This window comes from Hippopotamus amphibius, chromosome 12 (assembly GCF_030028045.1).
Source record: "Hippopotamus amphibius kiboko isolate mHipAmp2 chromosome 12, mHipAmp2.hap2, whole genome shotgun sequence".
NCBI classification, from domain to species: domain Eukaryota; kingdom Metazoa; phylum Chordata; class Mammalia; order Artiodactyla; family Hippopotamidae; genus Hippopotamus; species Hippopotamus amphibius.
This window is the reverse complement of record NC_080197.1, coordinates 87,526,051-87,545,214: the sequence shown is the minus strand read 5'-3', so window position 1 is coordinate 87,545,214 and position 19,164 is coordinate 87,526,051. Positions and strand designations below refer to the sequence as shown.

Sequence of the window (19,164 nt, the reverse complement as noted above, 5' to 3'; positions counted from 1 at the left end):
TAGTGGTTATATACAACAGAGGCATCTTCTCACTGTTCACAGGAGGCCCTTTTTTGGTGGTGGTGGTGGTGGGTTTTTTTTTTAACAGTTTGCTGAACATTGTCATAGGTACTGAGTATTCAGCAAGTAAGCATAAGCATAGGAATATTTATTACGGCAGTTTTCATAGTACCCAAACATTGGAAAGAATGTAAATGTCCATCAACAGGAGAATGAATAAATTGGCTATATTCATGTAATGGAAGTGCTGGGCAGCAGTTAAATGAATAAGAAATGCATTTATCAACATGTAAAATAAATCTAAAAAAAATTGTTACATGAAAAAACAAATTGAATATAGACACGTACGATATAATATTTATGTAATGCAAAACAGTAATATGTATTACCTGTGGATACACACATACATCATAAAAGTACAAAAACATGTATCGAAATAACCAAATTCAAGGTAGAAACCTGTGTGGAGAGGAGGGAAATGGGATTTATGAGAGACCTCTTGGGCACTTCAATTGCATATATTTTATTTCATTAAACTGGCTGTCATATAGTGAGTTTTATATGGCTGAAATAGTTTATAATAATTTAAATTATCTTTAAACATTATTATACAATTAAATGATATGAAGTAAATGTTTTGAAAAATGCTATAAAAAAATCTTAAGTTACTGGTGGTTCGTTAAACTTTCCACCTTTCTCTACAGTTTGCTAAAAATGAGGAAATGTTGATACTAAATTAATACCTGAAACCTAAATTAAACCACCCTTTTTTGAAATAAAATCTGGCACAGATCTGTGTTTCTAGAAATGTTCTGCTTTTCTAAGTTTTGAAATTAATTTTTTTATGTACTGTTATCACTCATCTATTAATCATTCCCAGTGAGATGGTTGTATGTACTCTCGCTGACACTTGTGAAAAACGCAGTGGTACCCTTTCTGTTATTCTCTGTAATAGACCTCAGTTTCCCGCTGACCTACTGATGTTAAAATTAAATGACCTTGTCTTCTTTTCCAGATAAATGCAGTGCGTGCAATAGTTCCCAATAAGAGTAACAATGAAATTATCCTGGTTTTGCAGCACTTTGATAATTGTGTGGACAAAACAGTACAAGCATTCATGGAAGGTAATCCTAGCTCAGTATTTTTATAAGTTCATATTTGTTCAAATAGAATTTGCTTCAGCATTCTATAAGATTCATTCGGCAATCTGGTGTTTCATAGATGATATAGCAGACCCCATGATAACATAACATACCATGCCGTTTTTAAAGATATCTCTTAAAGCTCCCTCTTTCAGCCCTGGAAATAATTCATTCATAAGCTATGTAATACCTGGAACAAGAGACAAACTGAGAAGACTCAATTTTATTCAGAGCGTTCTCTAGTGGTAATTAAGAAGAAATTAGGTGTCCAGTGGTATAAGGGACTTGATTGGAGTTGGGTTGAATAAGAATTTAAGAAACAGTGACAAAGCAGTGGTCCAGTGGCTCAGCCACAGATGGCAGATTCGGGGACTTAACATCCTTTTTCAGGCTTCAGTACCATTTAGTTTGGCTCTGGCAAGTGATTCAAATATATGGGTTTGAGTTTCCTTATCTACCATACAAAAAATGATAGGTTTATCCAAGCCTTCTGATTTATAGAGTTGAGGAGTGTTTTACAAACTTCTTTTCACATAACTTGTTTGGGAAAAACTGCCTAAAGCTGTCACATCTTTGAACAGTGACAGCGACAGCAGAATAGGTTTCCCTGTTTCTGTTTTTCTGAATTTGCCAGTATAGAATAAACAGGTCCAAATACTGTAAGGTTTTTCTTTGTCATAATCTGTTTTCTTTATAATGTTAGCATTTGGGTCTAGGGTAGTAATGCAGTTCTCTCTGAAACAGTGTAGCCAAGGTGGTGTGTTATCTTCTGGAGGAGAGGGGATGCCATACTTGGGCTGAAACCAGTCATCTTTGTGTTCCGTCAAAGCTGTATAAATAGAAGAATCTTCAAAATGGTCAGGCTACATTAGTCTCTTCTTGGAAGAACTTACTGAGGAAACTAAATGGAGAAGGGGATCTAAATAGGCAGATATTCTAAAAGATAAGCATGATATGATTATCTCACTACATCAGCTTAGAGACTTGAACCTTAACTTTTCCTATTGAAACTTTGGAGATTTTCCAGCAGTTACAAAATTCAGGGACATTAATTCCTGCTTTAGCGTGCATGTGGTAGGAGAAAAAATCTGTAATTGGTTTCTCTTACAGGTAGTGCCAGTGAAGTACTCAAAGAATGGACAGTAACAGGCAAGAAAAAGGTAAAAATGAATTAAATTTTAAAGTGTGATATCAATATTTGTACTATAAAAAAATTTAGGCTCTGCAAAAATGTTTGAAAAATTTACATATGCATTTTCAGTTTACCTGGTTAAGAAAAGTTTTCTTCTATGACATTGAATCACAGCTATGTACATAGAGTACCACACAATCTTCTTCATGTGATTTTAGGCAGGAAGCAGAATGACTCTGCCATAGTGCAGTTGCGGAGGGTATACTAATATTAGGCAGGGATGAAACAAGAGGGCATGTCAAGGAAAGCAGAGATCCTCTAGAGAAAGTGATCTAGTCCAGTGGTTTTCAACATAATTCACATCCTAGATCAGTAAAAATAGTTCAGATTTTTAGGTCAGACCACTTGTGTTGTAATCTCTGATATTAATGAGCTTTGGCTTAAAGCCTAAAGAGGGGCTTTGCTGCTATTAGCTATGCAGAGGAGTCTTATGGTCCAGGTCAGGGAGGCAGAAGGCAGTTGGCCTGTGGAGTCATCCAAAACTGGATTTATATCGTGTTCCACTACTTACTGGCTTTATTTCCTGGGAATATTGTTTAAATTTAGTGTGCCTTAGTTTGCTCCTCTCTAAAATAGGAAAATAATATTAACAAATGAAAGTACTTAATATAGTATCTAACATATTAGTTCTCTTTATCCACTTAAAACCAAAATGCTTTCCCCAAAGGATACCAGCTGGCCTCAGAATGCTTCCCATAGCTCTTTTCTCTAAATCTGGTTCCTTTAGGAAGCACTTGAAGTGTGAATTTCTGTCAGGTATCTCTATGAAATCTCTTTGGGGTCTATATTAGACTAGTGCTGAGTTTTGGAATGCTTTCTTGATGACTCTAAATCACTTCATTAGGAGTTCTGTTAAGTCTTGATTAAACCAGGCTTGATCCTGATGACCCTTGAGAATTTTTTCTGAGAACTTAATGCTAGTACAGATTCCCCTGAAGCTCTCCATACCTGTAAGCTTTGAATATTTGCTTAACTTTCACCCCTTGCTTTCACCCAACATAGTGTGTGTTCTGGAAAACACCAGCCTATTAATTTATTGGCCCAGGATAATAGGTTGTTAGTGATATGAGATATGCATGAAGCTGGAAGAGTATGTGTTGGAGTCACATAAATTTCTTAAAACTTGGAGAAGGAAAAATGGCTTCAGCTTGGCAGTCCCAAATCCCCAAATCCAATCCAGTTAACTGTTGGGATTGGTTCAGTAGGATATGACCATGAACAGTTACTGTGACAGGTATTACATACGTAGAACACTAATGTGGAAACTTAGCCAGTTCACATGGGAGAAAGTATTTAAGAGAAATAGAGATGAGAGCTGTGGAGAGGAAAAAATTATATCTAGAGTTCCAATAATATTCCTTTTTTTTTTTTTTTGGGCACACGGGCTTAGTTGCTCCGCGGCATGTGGGATCTTCCTGGAGCTGGGATCGAACCCGTGACCTCTGCATTGGCAGGCGGATTCTTAACCACTGCGCCACCTAGGAAGCCCCCCAATAATATTCCTATTAGGGCCATGCAGTGGCTTTGGGGAAAAATTAATTCAGTTATGTCAGTCTAGCCTTAGAAGTAGAATTAAGTATTGCTAGTAGAGTGGTTTGACAAAAGGTAAAGGATTTTCATTTGTTTTAATTTTAGTATTTGCATAGGTGATATATTCATGTGGCTCAAAATTCAAAGCTATAAAAGTTAATACACTGAAACATCTTTATCCCTGGGGATAGCTCCCAGCCATTTGGTTCCGCACCCCAGAGGCAAACTGTATTACCAATTTCTTATGTATCTTACAGGATATTTTATGCATATATATATATATATATATATAGAAGCAAATATGAATACGTATTCTCCTCTTTGCTTGCTTTTTTTTTTTCATGTAATCTGTCTTGGAGCTTATTCCATGTGTATACATAAAGAGCTTTCGTGTTTTTTTTTATGAATGTATAGTCATCGTACTGTTTAGATGTACCATAACTTACTTAACCATTCCTTTATTGATCAACATTTGGGTTGTTTACAATCCTTTACTATTATTAACAATCATTCAGTGAATAACCTTGTACACATATTGTTTTGCATGTGTTAGTATCACCAGGATAAACTCTTAGAAGTGGAATTGCTGGTTCAAAGTGTATATGTATTTGTAATTTTGATAAGTATTACCAAATTGCCATAGAGACTACGTACCACTTTGTACTCCCACAGTGATATGTGAGAATGCCTGTTTCTTTATACCCTCAAGCCTACAGTGTTATGAAGCATTTTGCACTTTGCTAATCCAATAGCTGAAAAATGATATTTATAGTGCAGTTTTTTTAATGTTTTTTTCCTGTGGTAAAATACACACAAAATTTACCATCTTAACCATTCCAGATCTCTCTCTCTCACTCTTTTTTTTTTTTTTTTTTTTTTTGGCTTTTATTCTAAGTCAATATCTGGACTAATTTGCCAATGAAGAGTTTATATTTTACTTCTTTTTTTTTAATTGAGGTATAATTGACACATAACATATTAGTTTGAGGTGTACAAAATAATGATTCACTATTTATATGTATTGTGAAATGATCACCACAATAAGTCTAGTTAACATTCAGCGCCATAATGGTATTAAAAAATTTTTTTTCTCATGATGAGAACTCCTAAGATCTACCCTTAGCATCTTTTTTTTTTTGCACTTTTTTAAAAAAAAACATTTATTTTTGGCTGCGCTGCGTCTTTGTTGCTGTGCACAGGCTTTCTCTAGTTGTGGCGAGTGGGGGCTACTCTTCATTGCAGTGCACAGGCTTCACAGTGCAGTGGCTTCTCTTGTTGTGGAGCACAGGCTCTAAGCACTCAGGCTTCAGTAGTTGTGGCACTCAGGCTCAGTAGTTGTGGCTCACGGGCTCTAGAGTGCGGGCTCAGTAGTTGTGGCTCATGGGCTTAGTTGCTCCGAGGCATGTGGGATCTTCCTGGACCAGGGCTCAAACCTGTGTCCCCTGCATTGACAGGTAGGTTCTTAACCACTGTGCAACCAGGGAAGCCCCTCTAAGTATTTTCTAATTGCCTTTGTTATTTTTTCTTTGATCCAGTCATCATCTTAAAATGTGTTGTTTAAATTTCACAATATAATAGATTTTCAAGTTTTCCTTCTGTTATTGGTTTCTAACTTTATCCCATTGTGGTTAGAGAAGACACTTTGTATGATACCTATCTTTTAAAATCCGTTGAGACCTCATTTGTGCCCCAGCATATGGTCTATCCTGGAAAATGTCGCACGTGCACTTGAGAAGAATATATATTCTATTGTTGTTAGGTAGAGAATTCTGTATACGTCTGTTAGATCTAGTGGGTCTGTTGTATTGTTTAAATCCTTTATTTTTTATTTTCTGTCTAGTTGTTCTGTCCATTGCTGTGAGTGGGATATTGCAGTCTCCAAGTATTATTGTAAAACTGTTTCTCCCTTCAATTCTGTCAGTTTTTGCTCCATATATTTTGATGGTCTGTCATTAGGTGTATAAATGTTTCTAATTGTTAAGTCTTCTTTCTGTGTTGAATCTTTTATTAATGTGTAATGTCCTTCTTTGTCTCTTGTAAGCTTTTTTTATTTAAAGTCTATTTTTGTCTGATGTTAGTCCAGCCATCCCTGCTCTCTTTTGGTTCTATTTGCATGGCATATATTTTTCCATTCTTTCACTTTCAATCTATTTGTGATTTTGAGTATAAAGTGAGTCTCTTGTAGACAGCATATAGTTGGATATATGTATTTATCCATTCTACCATTCTCAGTCTTTGATTGTAGAGTTTAATCCATTTACATTTAAAGTAATGACTGATGAGGGACTTCTTTCATTGTGCTATTTGTTTTCAATGTTTTTAGACTTTTTTGCCCCTGATTTTCTGCCTTACTGTATTTTTGTGTGTTTAATCATTTTTTTGTAGTGAAATGCTTAAATCCCTGTCTCGTTTATGTATAAGCTTTATTTATAAGCTATAGCTATTTTCTTTATGGTTACCATGGGAATCCCACTTAACATCCTAAAGTTATAACACTCTGAATTTATACCAGCTTAACTTCAATAACATACAAAATTTCTGCTCCTTTACAGCTCCGTCCCCACCCTTTTTGGTTGTCGATGTCACAAAATTACATCTTTATTCATTGTATGCCCCAAGTATAAACTAATAATTCTTTTAAATGTATTAGTCTCTTAAATTATGTAGAAAACAATATCTGGAGTTACAAACCAAAGTTGCAGTAATATTAGCTTTTAGACTGATAGTTGTTGGGTTTTTTTGTTTTTTTTTTTTTTTTAATGTATTAATCTTTTAAAAAAAGTATAGTTACAAACCATTGTTACAATAATACTAGCTTATGTAATTGCTCATGTATTTTACCTTTATCAAGTTCTTTATTTCTCCATATGCCTTCATATGCCTTCAAATTTCCATCTAGTGTTCTTTCATTTCATGTTACAGGACTCCCTTGAGCGTTTCTGGCAGGGCAGTTCTGGTGGTTATGAACTCCCTCAGCTTTTGTTTATCTGGAAATGTCTTAATTTACCCCTCAATTTTGAAAGACAGTTTTGCCACATATAGGATTCTTGGTTGACAGTTTTTTTCTTTTAGCACTTCGAATATGTCTGCCTACTGCCTTCTGGCCTCCAAAGTTTCTGATGAGAAATCTGCTAATAATTTCATTGATGGCCTCATGTGTGTGACAAATAGCTTCTTCCCTGTTGCTTTCAAGATTCTCTCTGTCTTTTGAAAGTTTGATTACACTGTGTATCACCGTCTCTTAGAGTTTGTTAAGCTTCTTGGGTGTTTATAGTCATGTCTTTCATAAAATTTGGAAAGTTTTCAGCCATTTTTTCTTTTTTTTAAAAAATATATTTATTTATTGGCTGAATTGGGTCTCCACTGCTGCACACAGGCTTTCTCTAGTTGTGGCGAGTGGGGGTTACTCTTCATTGAGGTGCATGGGCTTCTCACTGCGGTGGTTTCTCTTGTTGTGGAGCACAGGCTCTAGGCGCATGAGCTTCAGTAGTTGTGGCACGTGGGCTCAATAGTTGTGGCTCACAGGCTCTAGCATGCAGGCTCCATAGTTGTGGTGCGTGGGCTTAGTTGCTCCGAGGCATGTGGGATCTTCCCGGACAGGGCTCGAACCCGTGTCCCCTGCATTAGCAGGCGGATTCTTAACCACTGCACCACCAGGGAAGTCCCAGCCCTTATTCCTTCAAACATTCTTTCTTCTTTTCTCTCCTCTCCTTCTCCAGTTTACATGATGCATATGTTGGTTTGCTTGATTGAGCCCCAAATGTCCCTTAGTCTCTGTTCACTTTTCTTCAGTCTTTTCTTTCTCTTCCTCAGACTCAATAATTTCAAGTGTACTATCTTCAAATTCACTGATTCTTTCTTCTGCCTTTGAATCCCTTTGGTGGTTTTTTTAAAAATTTAATTTATCATATTTTTCAGCTCCAGAATTTCTTTTTTGATTTTTTTAGGTTGTCTCATATTTCCATTTTGTTCATACTTTGTTCTCTTGACTTTCCCCACATCTTCCTTTAGTTGTTTGATAATCTTTAAGACGGTTGTTTTAAAGTCTTTAAAAACAAAATCAAAACCAAAAAATGCACTAGGCATTTGAGGAAAAAAAATTCTTCTTACAGAAATTTCCAGCTTAGGAACATATTAAGAATCAAAGTTTACATAATTAAAGTGAATCTTTGGATGAAAAAATAAATGTCTTTAGTATATCTCCCAAGAGGTCTTTTTCAGGGAAAGTTTCTGTTGATTTATTTTTTTTAACTTTGTATTGGTTACACTTTCTTGTTTGTTTGTGTGCCTTGGGATTTTTTGTTGAAAACTAGGCATTTGAGTTTGATGACTCTGGAAATCAGATTTTCCTCCTTTCTCCAGGTTTGCTGTTTTTTGTTATTATTATATTTTAAAATTGTTGTAAGGTGTCTCTGTACCAAGGGTCAGCCTAAGGTATAAACTTAAGGTCTTCTCAGGTCTTTTCTGAGCTTTTCCCTGGTCATGCACAGTTAGTTTCACATTTTTTCCATATATGCAGTTGTTTTAGATGTCTGGCTTCCGAAAGGGAATAAAGAAAAATGAAGAGAGGAAGGGCACAACCCCTTTAATTTCCCTGAGGGTCACTTCAGCCAGAGGGGGAGGGGCTTGCAACAGTGGGAGGAGGTGCAACTACAGTGGTCGCCTGCCTCTTTGTACCTTTGTAATCAAAAGCAGCAGTCAGTGATCACAACACAGATCCCAGATATTTGAAGGATAGGATCTTTTTTGCCTGCGCAGGCTGTGTGCCAGCTGCTCCAAGAACAGGTGCACAGCTGCCTGTTCCCTAGCTGGGTGTGGGGGGTGGGTATCTGTTGCTGTGTTCAGATCTGAAATTAACCACAATTTATCATCCAAGTCTTCTCCTGGAAATTATAAGCCTTCAGTAGACTCCAGAGTTCCAAAATAGTTAGACAGATTCTGCCAGTGTAATTGTTGTCTGGGTGGGGAGACAGATTTCTGATGCAGCATCCTCTGCAATGCAGATTTAATTTGTCTTCGTTAGACTGAAGTTCCACTTCATTCCATATGTTTATATCCTATACCAGTTTTTCTGTTGGGTTATTGTTTTGTTTTTTGTTAGCGCTCTTTCTCTATATTTAGCTCTTTGTATATATTACACAGTTTTTTTCACATTTTGTAATTTATCTTTTGATCTTTCTTATGGTGGGTTTTGCCATGCTTTAATATTTTATTTTTATGTGTTTGAGTTTATCCAAAGTATTTTACGTAGTTATTTTAGTCAGTAGTTCAACTCATACAAAAATGTGTTCAGTTTCTGGAAGAGCAAAAGAGAAATTGGTAACATTGGTTGCCTTTGGGTAGCTGGAGTTACCTCTCTGGATTGTGGGGGTCTTCTTTTTCTTTTCTTTTTTTCCCAAATCTTTAATAACCATTAGAACAAAAAGAAGAAAAGCAAACCAAAACCTGCAGCAGAACCAAGTAACAGTATCCCAGATTCCAATAAATCGGTTTCCATTCAAGAGGAGCAGTCTGCGCCTTCCTCAGAGAAAGGTGGTATTAATGGTTACCATGTCAACGGTGCCATCAATGATACTGAGTCTGTGGACTCACTCAGTGAAGGTATGGAGACACTTTCAGTAGATGCCAGAGAACTGGAGGATTCTGAATCTGCCACACAAGATATGCTGGATAGAACAGGTGAGTATATTAACAGGTCTTTGAAAAGTTCCATTCTATTGAAAAATACAGGGGGTTCCTGGTTGAGAAAGCAATCAATAAATTAAATCTAGTTGTTGTTTACTTTTTAGTTTTTGTTACCTCTTATGTGAAAGTCACATTTTGTAATTATCAAAGGCCTAGAAAAATATAATTCTTGTTCCATTGTCTCATATTTTAATTTTAGTCTAAATCAGGCTTGTGGAAATCTTCTAATTTAATAGTCCCATAGTACTTAGAGATTACAGAAGGTGACCTCACGATGTTTTTTTAATTGCACACTTATTAAGGAAAATGATGAGTTGATGCTGATGTTATTATTCTAAGACCCAACACAGTGAGGAATAATATAAGCATAACTGTAATCCCATGACTTTCATTAGAAGTAGACTGTTGGTTTTTATAGTCCCACATTTGTTTTATAGTAAAGAATTAAGATTGGTGTTAGTTGTAAATTCAGATATCTTGTGCAGTTTGTTTCATTAACCATTTTGATGCATGCTAGGAAGATATTGGGAATATATTTTTTAAAATAGGCTTTTTAATTACTTGTTAATCCGGTTCCCCTTGCTCTGTTGCTGCTGGCTTTATAAATGTAATGCCAATTTAAAAATTATGCTGTACTTTTCACATGTTTTTTATTGATTAGTTCACGCACACACACACAAAAAGACTTAGAGAAAAACGTAGCACCTCAAACAAAACAAAGGTAGTCAGTGGCTTCCATTTTTTTCTGAACTAGCTTTCTTTCCTCTCATTTCCTAACTCTTTGCCCTGTCTATTCCCTAAAGCTTTTAAAACTCTTCTTTCCCTGGGACAGTGTAAAAATCTTTTCCTCAACATAACTTACAGAAGCTTGTCAGAAGGTGGTGATACTGACTCTCTTCACTTCCTTGTGCCCAAAACTACAAGGAAGTTACCATGGTACTTGGTGATGAGCCAGCCTATCAGGAGATGGGGTAATAAAGAATCCTCTTCAATTAGGATGCCATTTAGGGCTAAGCCAGACAATACTCATAGCCTCACTGACTCTGCTCTTTGTTCTATTTTGTCAGTTGATTCTGTTCATAACCTTTTAACAGACATCGTTTGCCACATTTTTACCTTTTTCCTTTGTGTATACTTAAGACTGCTTGATTTGCCCCTAAATTGTGCTCTAAAATCCTGGCCTCTTTCTTTGACAGGATCCATGCTGGAGAATGGTGTCTCAGATTTTGAGTCCAGGTCTTTGACTATGCACTCTACTCAGAATTCTCAACAAAATAGGCATGCTGCCAGATCTCTCTCAAGACCTCAGCTTTCAAATCTAGGCATGGAAAATGTTCCACTCTCTTCCACCAACAAAAAGCTAGGTAAATCAGAGGGCTTCTTTTAAGAGAAAACAAAAATCTATGTTTTTAGCTAAAGAGGGCAAATTATCTCTTTGTTCTCATACATAAGGTTTCAGAAGGGGCAGCAGGTAGTACTTTTTTCTGTTTTCCAGGCAAAGCCTATCCAGCCTTTCCCCTATTTTGTGTACACAGTTGAAGTCTGATAGTAGTTTAGATGCTGTGCAGACTTGCTGCAGTAATAGGGATCCTTTATTTGGATGGAAGTCAAACTCTACTGCCAGGATGACTTTTCTGCTAACATTAACCTGTTTGTTTTATTTGCTTTACTGCAGCATTTCTGTGCTATTTCCTTCATTTTTATCTCCTGGTTGACTCAACAGTAAAAAGCTCTGCCATCTCTGAAATGACATTTTAAAGAAATAATTTAATTTCTCTTCACAACTTCATGCTTTTACTGATACCTGTCAGACTATAGCTTTAAACAAGGTCATTTTCTCTTAAGCATTTACTTAGTATTGACTGATGGTAGCTGTCTGCTTTTTTTTTTAAAACTATAATAGTTATGTAAATAATTGGCCAATAATTAAACAGATAAAGATAATAGCCCTTCTGCCATACATCTAAGCATGGCATTCCACTCACCTGAACGAATGAAGCAGAGAAATGTAAAAACACTTGTAACCAGTGGCTCTTTATTGAATTATTTACTCCACATGAGCCAAGTTTAATTAGTGAAGTTCTCCTTTTTCATCCTTCTGACATAACCCTTAACTTGGTGTGGAAAGGCAAGTCTGAGACTATTTAGTCAAGCAAAAATAAAGGCACAGGGCTTAAAAGCTTTTAGGTAGATTTTAAAAGAAATCACGTTGAGATGAGGAAGGATTTAAATAAAAAATTGAAAATCTGTATCTTGGCAATTGTAAATTTGTTAGATCAGTTATTCCAACTACCAGTTGTAATAACTTTGACATTGGTGAATATAAAAAGGTTAATAGAACTCTCAGAAACTGGTTAAAATGTGTTGGGTAGGTGAATATATTTCATCTTTATCTGCAGTGTTGGCTTACCCACATACAATGCTTCAAAACTGTACTACTGAGAGATAATTGTATCAATTTTGTAATGTCTACATGGTGAATTGTATTCTACTAAATCCTATTATTTAGAGTTTTGAAAATTTGGTACCTACTCAAATAGTTTTTTTTTTTTTTTTAGTCTTTTTCTCTCTGTGTTTTATTTCATTTGGGATAGTTTCTAAAATTGCTATCTTCAATTTTATTAATCTTTTTCCTTTAATAGTTTTTAATCTGCTGTTAATCCCATGCAGTATATTTTTCATCTCAGACATTGTTTTTGTTTTTTCTCATCTCTAGAGGTTCATTTGGGGTCTTTTTAAATATCTTCCGTATCTCTCCTTAACATGCTTATGCTTTTCCTCTACCTTCTTGAACATATGGTATCTGGTTATATTAGCTGTTTTGATGTCCTTACCTTCTTGATTCTACATCTGTGTCATTTCTGCACCTGTTTCTGTTCATTAATTTTTCTCTTCATTATGGATCAGTCATATTTTTCTGCCTCTAGTAATTTTTTATTGGATGCCAGACTTGAATTTCACTTTGTTGATTGCTAGATATTTTTGTATTTCTTTAAATATTCTTGTGACTTATTCTGGGACTGTTATTTGGAAACAATTTGAAGCTTGCTTTTTTAAGCTTTGTTAGATGGAAATAGGGCAGCCTTTAGTCTAGAGCTAATTACTGAGGCAATACCCTTCTAAGTACTCTGCCTGGTGCCCCCACTCTGGCTGGTGTGAACATGAACTATTCCTGGTCTGGGTGAGCTCTGAGGATTATTCCACCTGCTCCTTCCCAGTGGTTCTTTTCCCTGAAGTAGTTTCTGCACACCCATGCACTCAGAATCCTCTGTAGATCTTTGTACAATTTTTTCATTTTTGTGTAGCTTTCTCCTCTCCAGTATTCTACCCTAAGAATTCTAGCCACCTTGGCCTCTTTGAGTTCTCAACTCTGTCCCCTCAATTCAGGGAGACTTCCAGGCTCGGTTTAGGATTTCTCCTCCTTGCATTGCAGCCTGGAAACTCTCTTATGTCAGGAAGTTGGGGCAATCATAGGCCTCACTTCTTTTGTTTCTGTTTTCCCGGTGGAGGGGGAGGTGAGGGGAGAGGTGAGAAGTACTGCCTATTGTTCAATGTCTGAAAACCATTGTTTCATATATTTTGTGTGTATCTGAAGTTTTTTAAGACAGGAGGGTAAATCTAATTCCTATTACTCCATCTTGGCCAGGATACTTATTTAAAAAAAAAATTATGAAAACATCAGTTTTTTGTTGAGGAGGGCGGCCATTTAGGAAGCATTCTTAGTCCACATAACATTTGTTACGTTACATGCTTAGGTGTTCAGATCCAACTTTCAAGTCACCTATGCTACTTTTTTTATTGGGGTTTTTTTCAAGGTTCTAACATTGAAAAATCTGTGAAAGACCTCCAGCGCTGCACAGTGTCTCTTGCACGATATCGAGTTGTAGTTAAAGAAGAGATGGATGCTTCCATTAAGAAAATGAAACAAGCTTTTGCTGAATTGCAGAGCTGGTAAGTTAAGTTTTTTTTATATTATCAATAGCACAAAAATGATTGCTAATAAAAGATGACTAGCCATTTACCAAGTTCTTTAATTCCTAACTCTTAACTACTCTACATAGTGGAGAAAGACTTAAAAATCCTATGCTACGTTTAGCTTTCTGCTTCATTCTGCTTGTGGTAACAGCATGGGAATCAGTGGTAGAGAGAATTCATAATGCTTTAGGAATGGGCCTAAGGTTAACATTGTTGGGAAAGGGACAAATAATGATAGAATAGGTCATGCATTCTTATATTAGGGTCTGACTTTTAAACCAGGAATCTGTAACCAATGACATGATGTTTTTTAACAAAGTTATAAAGTAGAAAAGTTGTCTTTGTTTTCCTACTTTCTTTCATCCTTCCTAATGCACCCCACCCTAATGGTCTCTTCTGTGCCCTATTATTAATCATTGGTTTATTTTAATTTTGTGTGTTTTTAAGCTTGTTTTTAAAATTTCTATCTTAAAATATATGTGTTCTGTAGGGGAAATAGGGTTTAGTAGTTAAAGAGGATTGACAATACTTACATTTTTTTTGCTACTGGAACTTCTTAATGCCTTTTCAATGCTAATGTGCTTTGTGAATTTACAAGAGGGAGCTTATGCTGTTTATCAAATATGTTTGATTAGAGAATCTTTGGGAGGAGAAATATATTCTACTTTTTTTCCAGAACCCTGAAGCTGTTTTAACTATTAGATAGTAAAGTGGTAACTAATTTTTAAACCATAACTCCTTTCAGGGGGTGATTTGCATTTTAGAAGGGTATTTTTGAAAATGGAAAAAGGGGACTTCCTAGGTGGCACAGTGGTTAAGAATCCGCCTGCCAATGCAGGGGACAAGGGTTTGAGCCCTGCTCCAGGAAGATCCCATATGCCTCGGAGCAACTGAGCCCATGAGCCACAACTGTTGAGCCCATGTGCTGCAACTACTGATGGCCCGCTCACTGCAACTAGACAAAGCCCATGTGCAGCAACAAAGACCCAACATAGCCAATACATACAGAAATGAATAAATGAATAAATTTTTTTAAAAATGGAAAAGGACCTAAGGACCAAATTAAGTAAAATGATAGGAAGACAGACACCTAGGTTGATATTTGGGGATTTAAGACTGTCCATTCTGCTTCTCTGTAAGACTTGCTTGGATCTGAAATGTGAGAGGAAGTTTTCATGGATAGAGAGAACCTATACTACTCTTCCTCCCAACCATCCATCCATTTTCTTGCCTGTCTGTGGGCTGTTCCCTGAGGTCATATTCAACCATGTCTCTGTTCACAAACTTAGTCTGGTCACTTCATGCCACATCAGACAAAAGATAAGAGGAAGTGTGGGTAGCCTCAGTCCTCCTGTTTTGTGGAGTTGAAGAAGGAAGTGAATTAACGAAGATGTAGAATAAAGCCTCCAAAAAGTTGCTGACCTCTGCTTTTATTATTTGCAAAGTGTAGAGTGTTCCAGGAACCAAAAATTACTTTTAGGGTAGATAATTCATCTACTGGTCTACCCATGCTTTGTCCTCAATCCCAAGTTTCCCCATTCAGGTTTTATAGCTAGAAATTCAATGTCATATCTTCTGTTTTTCATGTATACATTTTTGCTCTAGCCAGATTACTCATCTCAAAACTTAACATACACATTTCCTCTTCCATATGCTAGTTAATACCACTTTTCCAGCCTAATAATGGTCTCTTATGTCTTTTATATATATATCTTTTTACATATATATATCTCTATGTATCTTTTTAAATGCAACCAATTCTCCCAAATTCACCTGAAATAAACTCTTAACTTCCCCTGGAAACTTTTCTAGGTAACTGATTGTTTAGTTTACTGATTACTTAGCCACAGGATCTGATTCCATTCAGAACCAGACTGAACCAGGAAATACAGTTCCGGGAGAGAGATTTGTGAGTCCTTGTTGACTTGGAACCCAGCCGGGGGAGCCTCCTTCAATAAATGACAAATGAAATGGTTTCCTGCCTAGAAACTGTGTATTTAGGATTGATTAGCAGGCCTAGCAACCAGATCAATTTAACTTGAGGAAAGAGATTGCCTGCCCTTTCCTGCTGGTGTAAAGACTTCTCTTTGGCTGACTGGGTGTTAAACTGGCTTATTTCAATGCACCTTGTAGTTGTTACTTCAAGATATAATTGGCAGGTGAGCTAACTCCCTTTGGCACTTAACCAGAGCTTGGAGTTAACGTCACTTAGGAAGCCATTTTTTGTGTTCATATAAAAGAAAAGGAAAGCATTCTACCAAATTTGCAACAGTAAGATTACATTACACCTGACGGGGCACTAGGGGAATTATACAGATAACTGCTTTCCCACTGAGGCCAAATGAAAGCTGACATTTACCTGTGGGAAGGTAAAAGCAGAGGCTTTCCAGAATGTAAAAACGTCAAATCAGTTCTTAGTGGCGATCCAGTAATAATCCTCTCTAGACCCAGGTTTACTTTTCTTGTTAATTAATAAAATTTGTCTGACACATTGTTGGAGCGCCAGTTGACTTAAGTTTAAGGTTGTTGAGGAGCAGGATATGAAGTAGAACATGAAGCTCGAGTGTGTAAACTACTTTGTATGGTTGTCATATGTGTCGGTGAAAAGTGCCAACAGAATACACACTCAGCCTGACTTTTAAATAAACTTTCTGTTTTATTGAAAGTTAAAAGGTACTTATTAAAAGGAGAAAGAAAATTGAGATTCTACAACAAAGTCAATGTAAGCCTGTGCTTAAGACAAATTTTTCCTGGTTGATTCCTCATTCACCTTAGAAAAGTTATTTCCTTTTATTTGAGCTTCTCTTTTCTTCTTATATTAAACTACCACTAGTCTTTTTTTTGTTTTTTGTTTTTTGGGGGTTTTTTTGGCTGTGTTGGGTCTTTGTTGCTGTGTGCAGGCTTTCTCTAGTTGTGGCTCATGGGCTTAGTTGCTCCATGGCATGTGGGATCTTCCTGGACCAAGGATCGACCTGTGTCCCCTGCATTGGCAGGCAGATCTCTAACCACTGTACCACCAGGGAAGTCCCAAACTATCACTAGTCTTAACAAAGCCTTTTAGATCCTTAAATTTAAAGTCCATCTATAGAGATGCTGAAAATTTAGAAGATCATTTTATGAACAAAAGCACTTTCAAAAATGTCTGAAAACCATAGATATAAAGGAATTGGGCTACTGTTATAATGTGTTATCAGAAAGGTACCTAGCACTCTTTAGTTTTAAATTATTCTTCAGTTTTTACATGTTTAGTACATTGATATCTTGGTTCTTGCCTCCATGGTTCTCGATAGTCTTTGATTTAAAATTCTAACTCTTTAACCATCTGTGAAAATAACTAAATAACATACAAAGATTACAGTACCAAACATATTCAATCATACTATCTGCTTTATTCATCCAGATTTCTGTCCTGTGAAGAGGGGACTTTAAGTTTTACTGTACTATTTTTTCTTTTTTTTATAAATTTATTTATTATTTATTAGCTGTGTTGGGTCTTCGTTGCTGCACATGGGCTTTCTCTAGTTGCGGGCAGCGGGGCTCCTCTTCGTTGTGGTGCGTGGGCTCCTCGTTGCCGTGGCTTCTCTTGTTGCAGAGCACGGACTCTAGGCACATGGGCTTCGTAGTTGCAGCACATGGGCTCAATAGTTGTGGCCCACAGGCTCTACACCGCAGGCTCAATAATTGTGGCACACGGGCTTAGTTGCTCCGTGGCATGTGGGCTCTTCCTGGAGCAGGGCTCGAACCCATGTCCCCTGCATTGGCAAGTGGATTCTTAACCACTGCACCACCTAGGAAGTCCAATTTTACTGTACTATTAAAAGGAATTTAAGTCTTAGGTTAAGCTGTTTGCCTAACATGACATCATAAGTTGCAGACTCAATATCTGAATCTATGTGTTCTGACTCCCAGTAACCTAGGATCTCCATCCCACCCATCATTGACAGCTCACTTCCCTACTAAAGCTTGAGAAGAAGGTGCATATCTCATACATTATCTCCTTCTCCGCTTAAAGGCTGTGTAACAGAGAAACTCCTCTGTAGGAGAATTTAGGGACTAAGGAATTCGGTTGCTATAGAATAGGATTAGAATGAAGAGGACCAGGATTTTGACTGAGCCTATGAACGCCTTTAAAGGACTTTTTTTTAGTTCAATAAAACAAAACTATAAGAAGGAACATTCCATCCAAAATATTCAATGTTTTTTTATTTTGTAATTCATAAGGGCCTAAATCACTCTTCTTAAGTTACAATTTGGAGTGACTTGCAATTCAGATATTCTTCAGGTCAGATCTTAGTTGTGGGAAAGGCATGAAGATTTTATGAGAAAGGTTAGAGAAAGGTTGAGGGGGTCAATTAGAAAAGAGTTCTTGGAGGAAATGAATCATTATCAAGCTTTGAAAGACACATGGAATTTACAGTGGCAGAAAGGGTGGGGATCCTTTAAGAAATATGATATAAGCAAAGGCATAGTAGGGACATGTAGGGCTTCACAGTGTAGCTAGAGGTAAGGGGCTGTAGTTGAAAGTAGTGAGAAATGAGTCAGAGGCCGAACTAGAGTGAAAGCATTTGATGAAGGAATCTGAATTTTGTTTTTCTTTTTTTTTAAATTTCCTTTATTTCCTCTTATTTTTACTATATTTCCCTTAATTATAGCAATCGTTTTTAAAAAAAAATAGAAGCAATATAACTCTACCACCGTAACACGTAATTAATTTTTTATTTTTTGTTTTCCTTTGTATCCCTTACATATAAGCATATGTAATCTTCATAGATGTAATCATAGTGAGATTGTAATTTTGTAGTGTATTCTTTTCACTTAAAGTTATCTTTGATTCACCTCTGTATAACTGCCTGCACTGTGTTAGTATGTGTATGTATTTATTTAAGAATTTCTAGGGACTTCCCAGTGGTCCAAGGGTTAAGACTTTACCTTTCAATGCAGGGGGTGCGGGTTCAGTCTCTGGTCAGGGAGCTGAGATCCCACATGCTTCTCGGCCAAAAAACCAAAACATAAAACAGAAGGAAAATTTCAGTAAAGACTTTAAAAATGGTCCATGTCAAAAAAGAAGAAAAGGGACTTTCCTGGCGGTCCAGTGGTTAGGATTCCAATCTTCCACTGCTGAAGGCATGGGTTCCATCCCTGGTCTAGGAATTAGGATCCCACATGCCGCGAGGCGTGACAAAAAAAAAAAATTTCTAGATAATGGATCTGGAATGTATAATGATTTACCAGAGTAATATGAGGGCATTTTACTAAATAGATAATTCTGCTGAAACTGAGAAATCAACATGAGTACAGAAATTAGAATAATCGCTGTTGCCATTTATTGAGGTATTGACATACAGTTGTATGTCAGAAACTTTTATACCAGTATCTATATATAACAGTATCATTTGTAATATTATACTCATTTTATAGATGAAAAAAATGGGCACAGAAAAAAAATAACTTGCCTAAAGTTATACTTGGTATTAAGTGATACTTTTCCACTATATTATGCTTCCTTTTTTGTATCTTACCAGGTATCTCTGTTTGCCTTTATTTTTTCAGTCTTCACCTTCCTAGTCCACACATGTTCTCCCTTTAGACATTGCTGTCATATCCAGAGAGAAGGTTCAAAAAAACAAGTCACGGTTTCAA

The 19,164-nt window shown here is 36.5% G+C and overlaps 1 protein-coding gene across 4 annotated transcripts in view; it reads left to right on the top strand.

The window, feature by feature from the left end:
• The window catches only part of SPATS2 (spermatogenesis associated serine rich 2), a 133,617-nt gene that overhangs the window by 96,299 nt on the left and 18,154 nt on the right, over positions 1–19,164 (top strand). For all 4 annotated transcript variants that reach the window (XM_057701433.1, XM_057701431.1, XM_057701434.1 and 1 more), the window contains 5 exons: positions 1,016–1,124; positions 2,253–2,302; positions 9,282–9,543; positions 10,746–10,913; positions 13,365–13,500. In XM_057701433.1, coding sequence (XP_057557416.1) covers positions 1,016–1,124; positions 2,253–2,302; positions 9,282–9,543; positions 10,746–10,913; positions 13,365–13,500 — 725 coding nt within the window. The remainder of the gene's footprint in view (positions 1–1,015; positions 1,125–2,252; positions 2,303–9,281; positions 9,544–10,745; positions 10,914–13,364; positions 13,501–19,164) is intronic.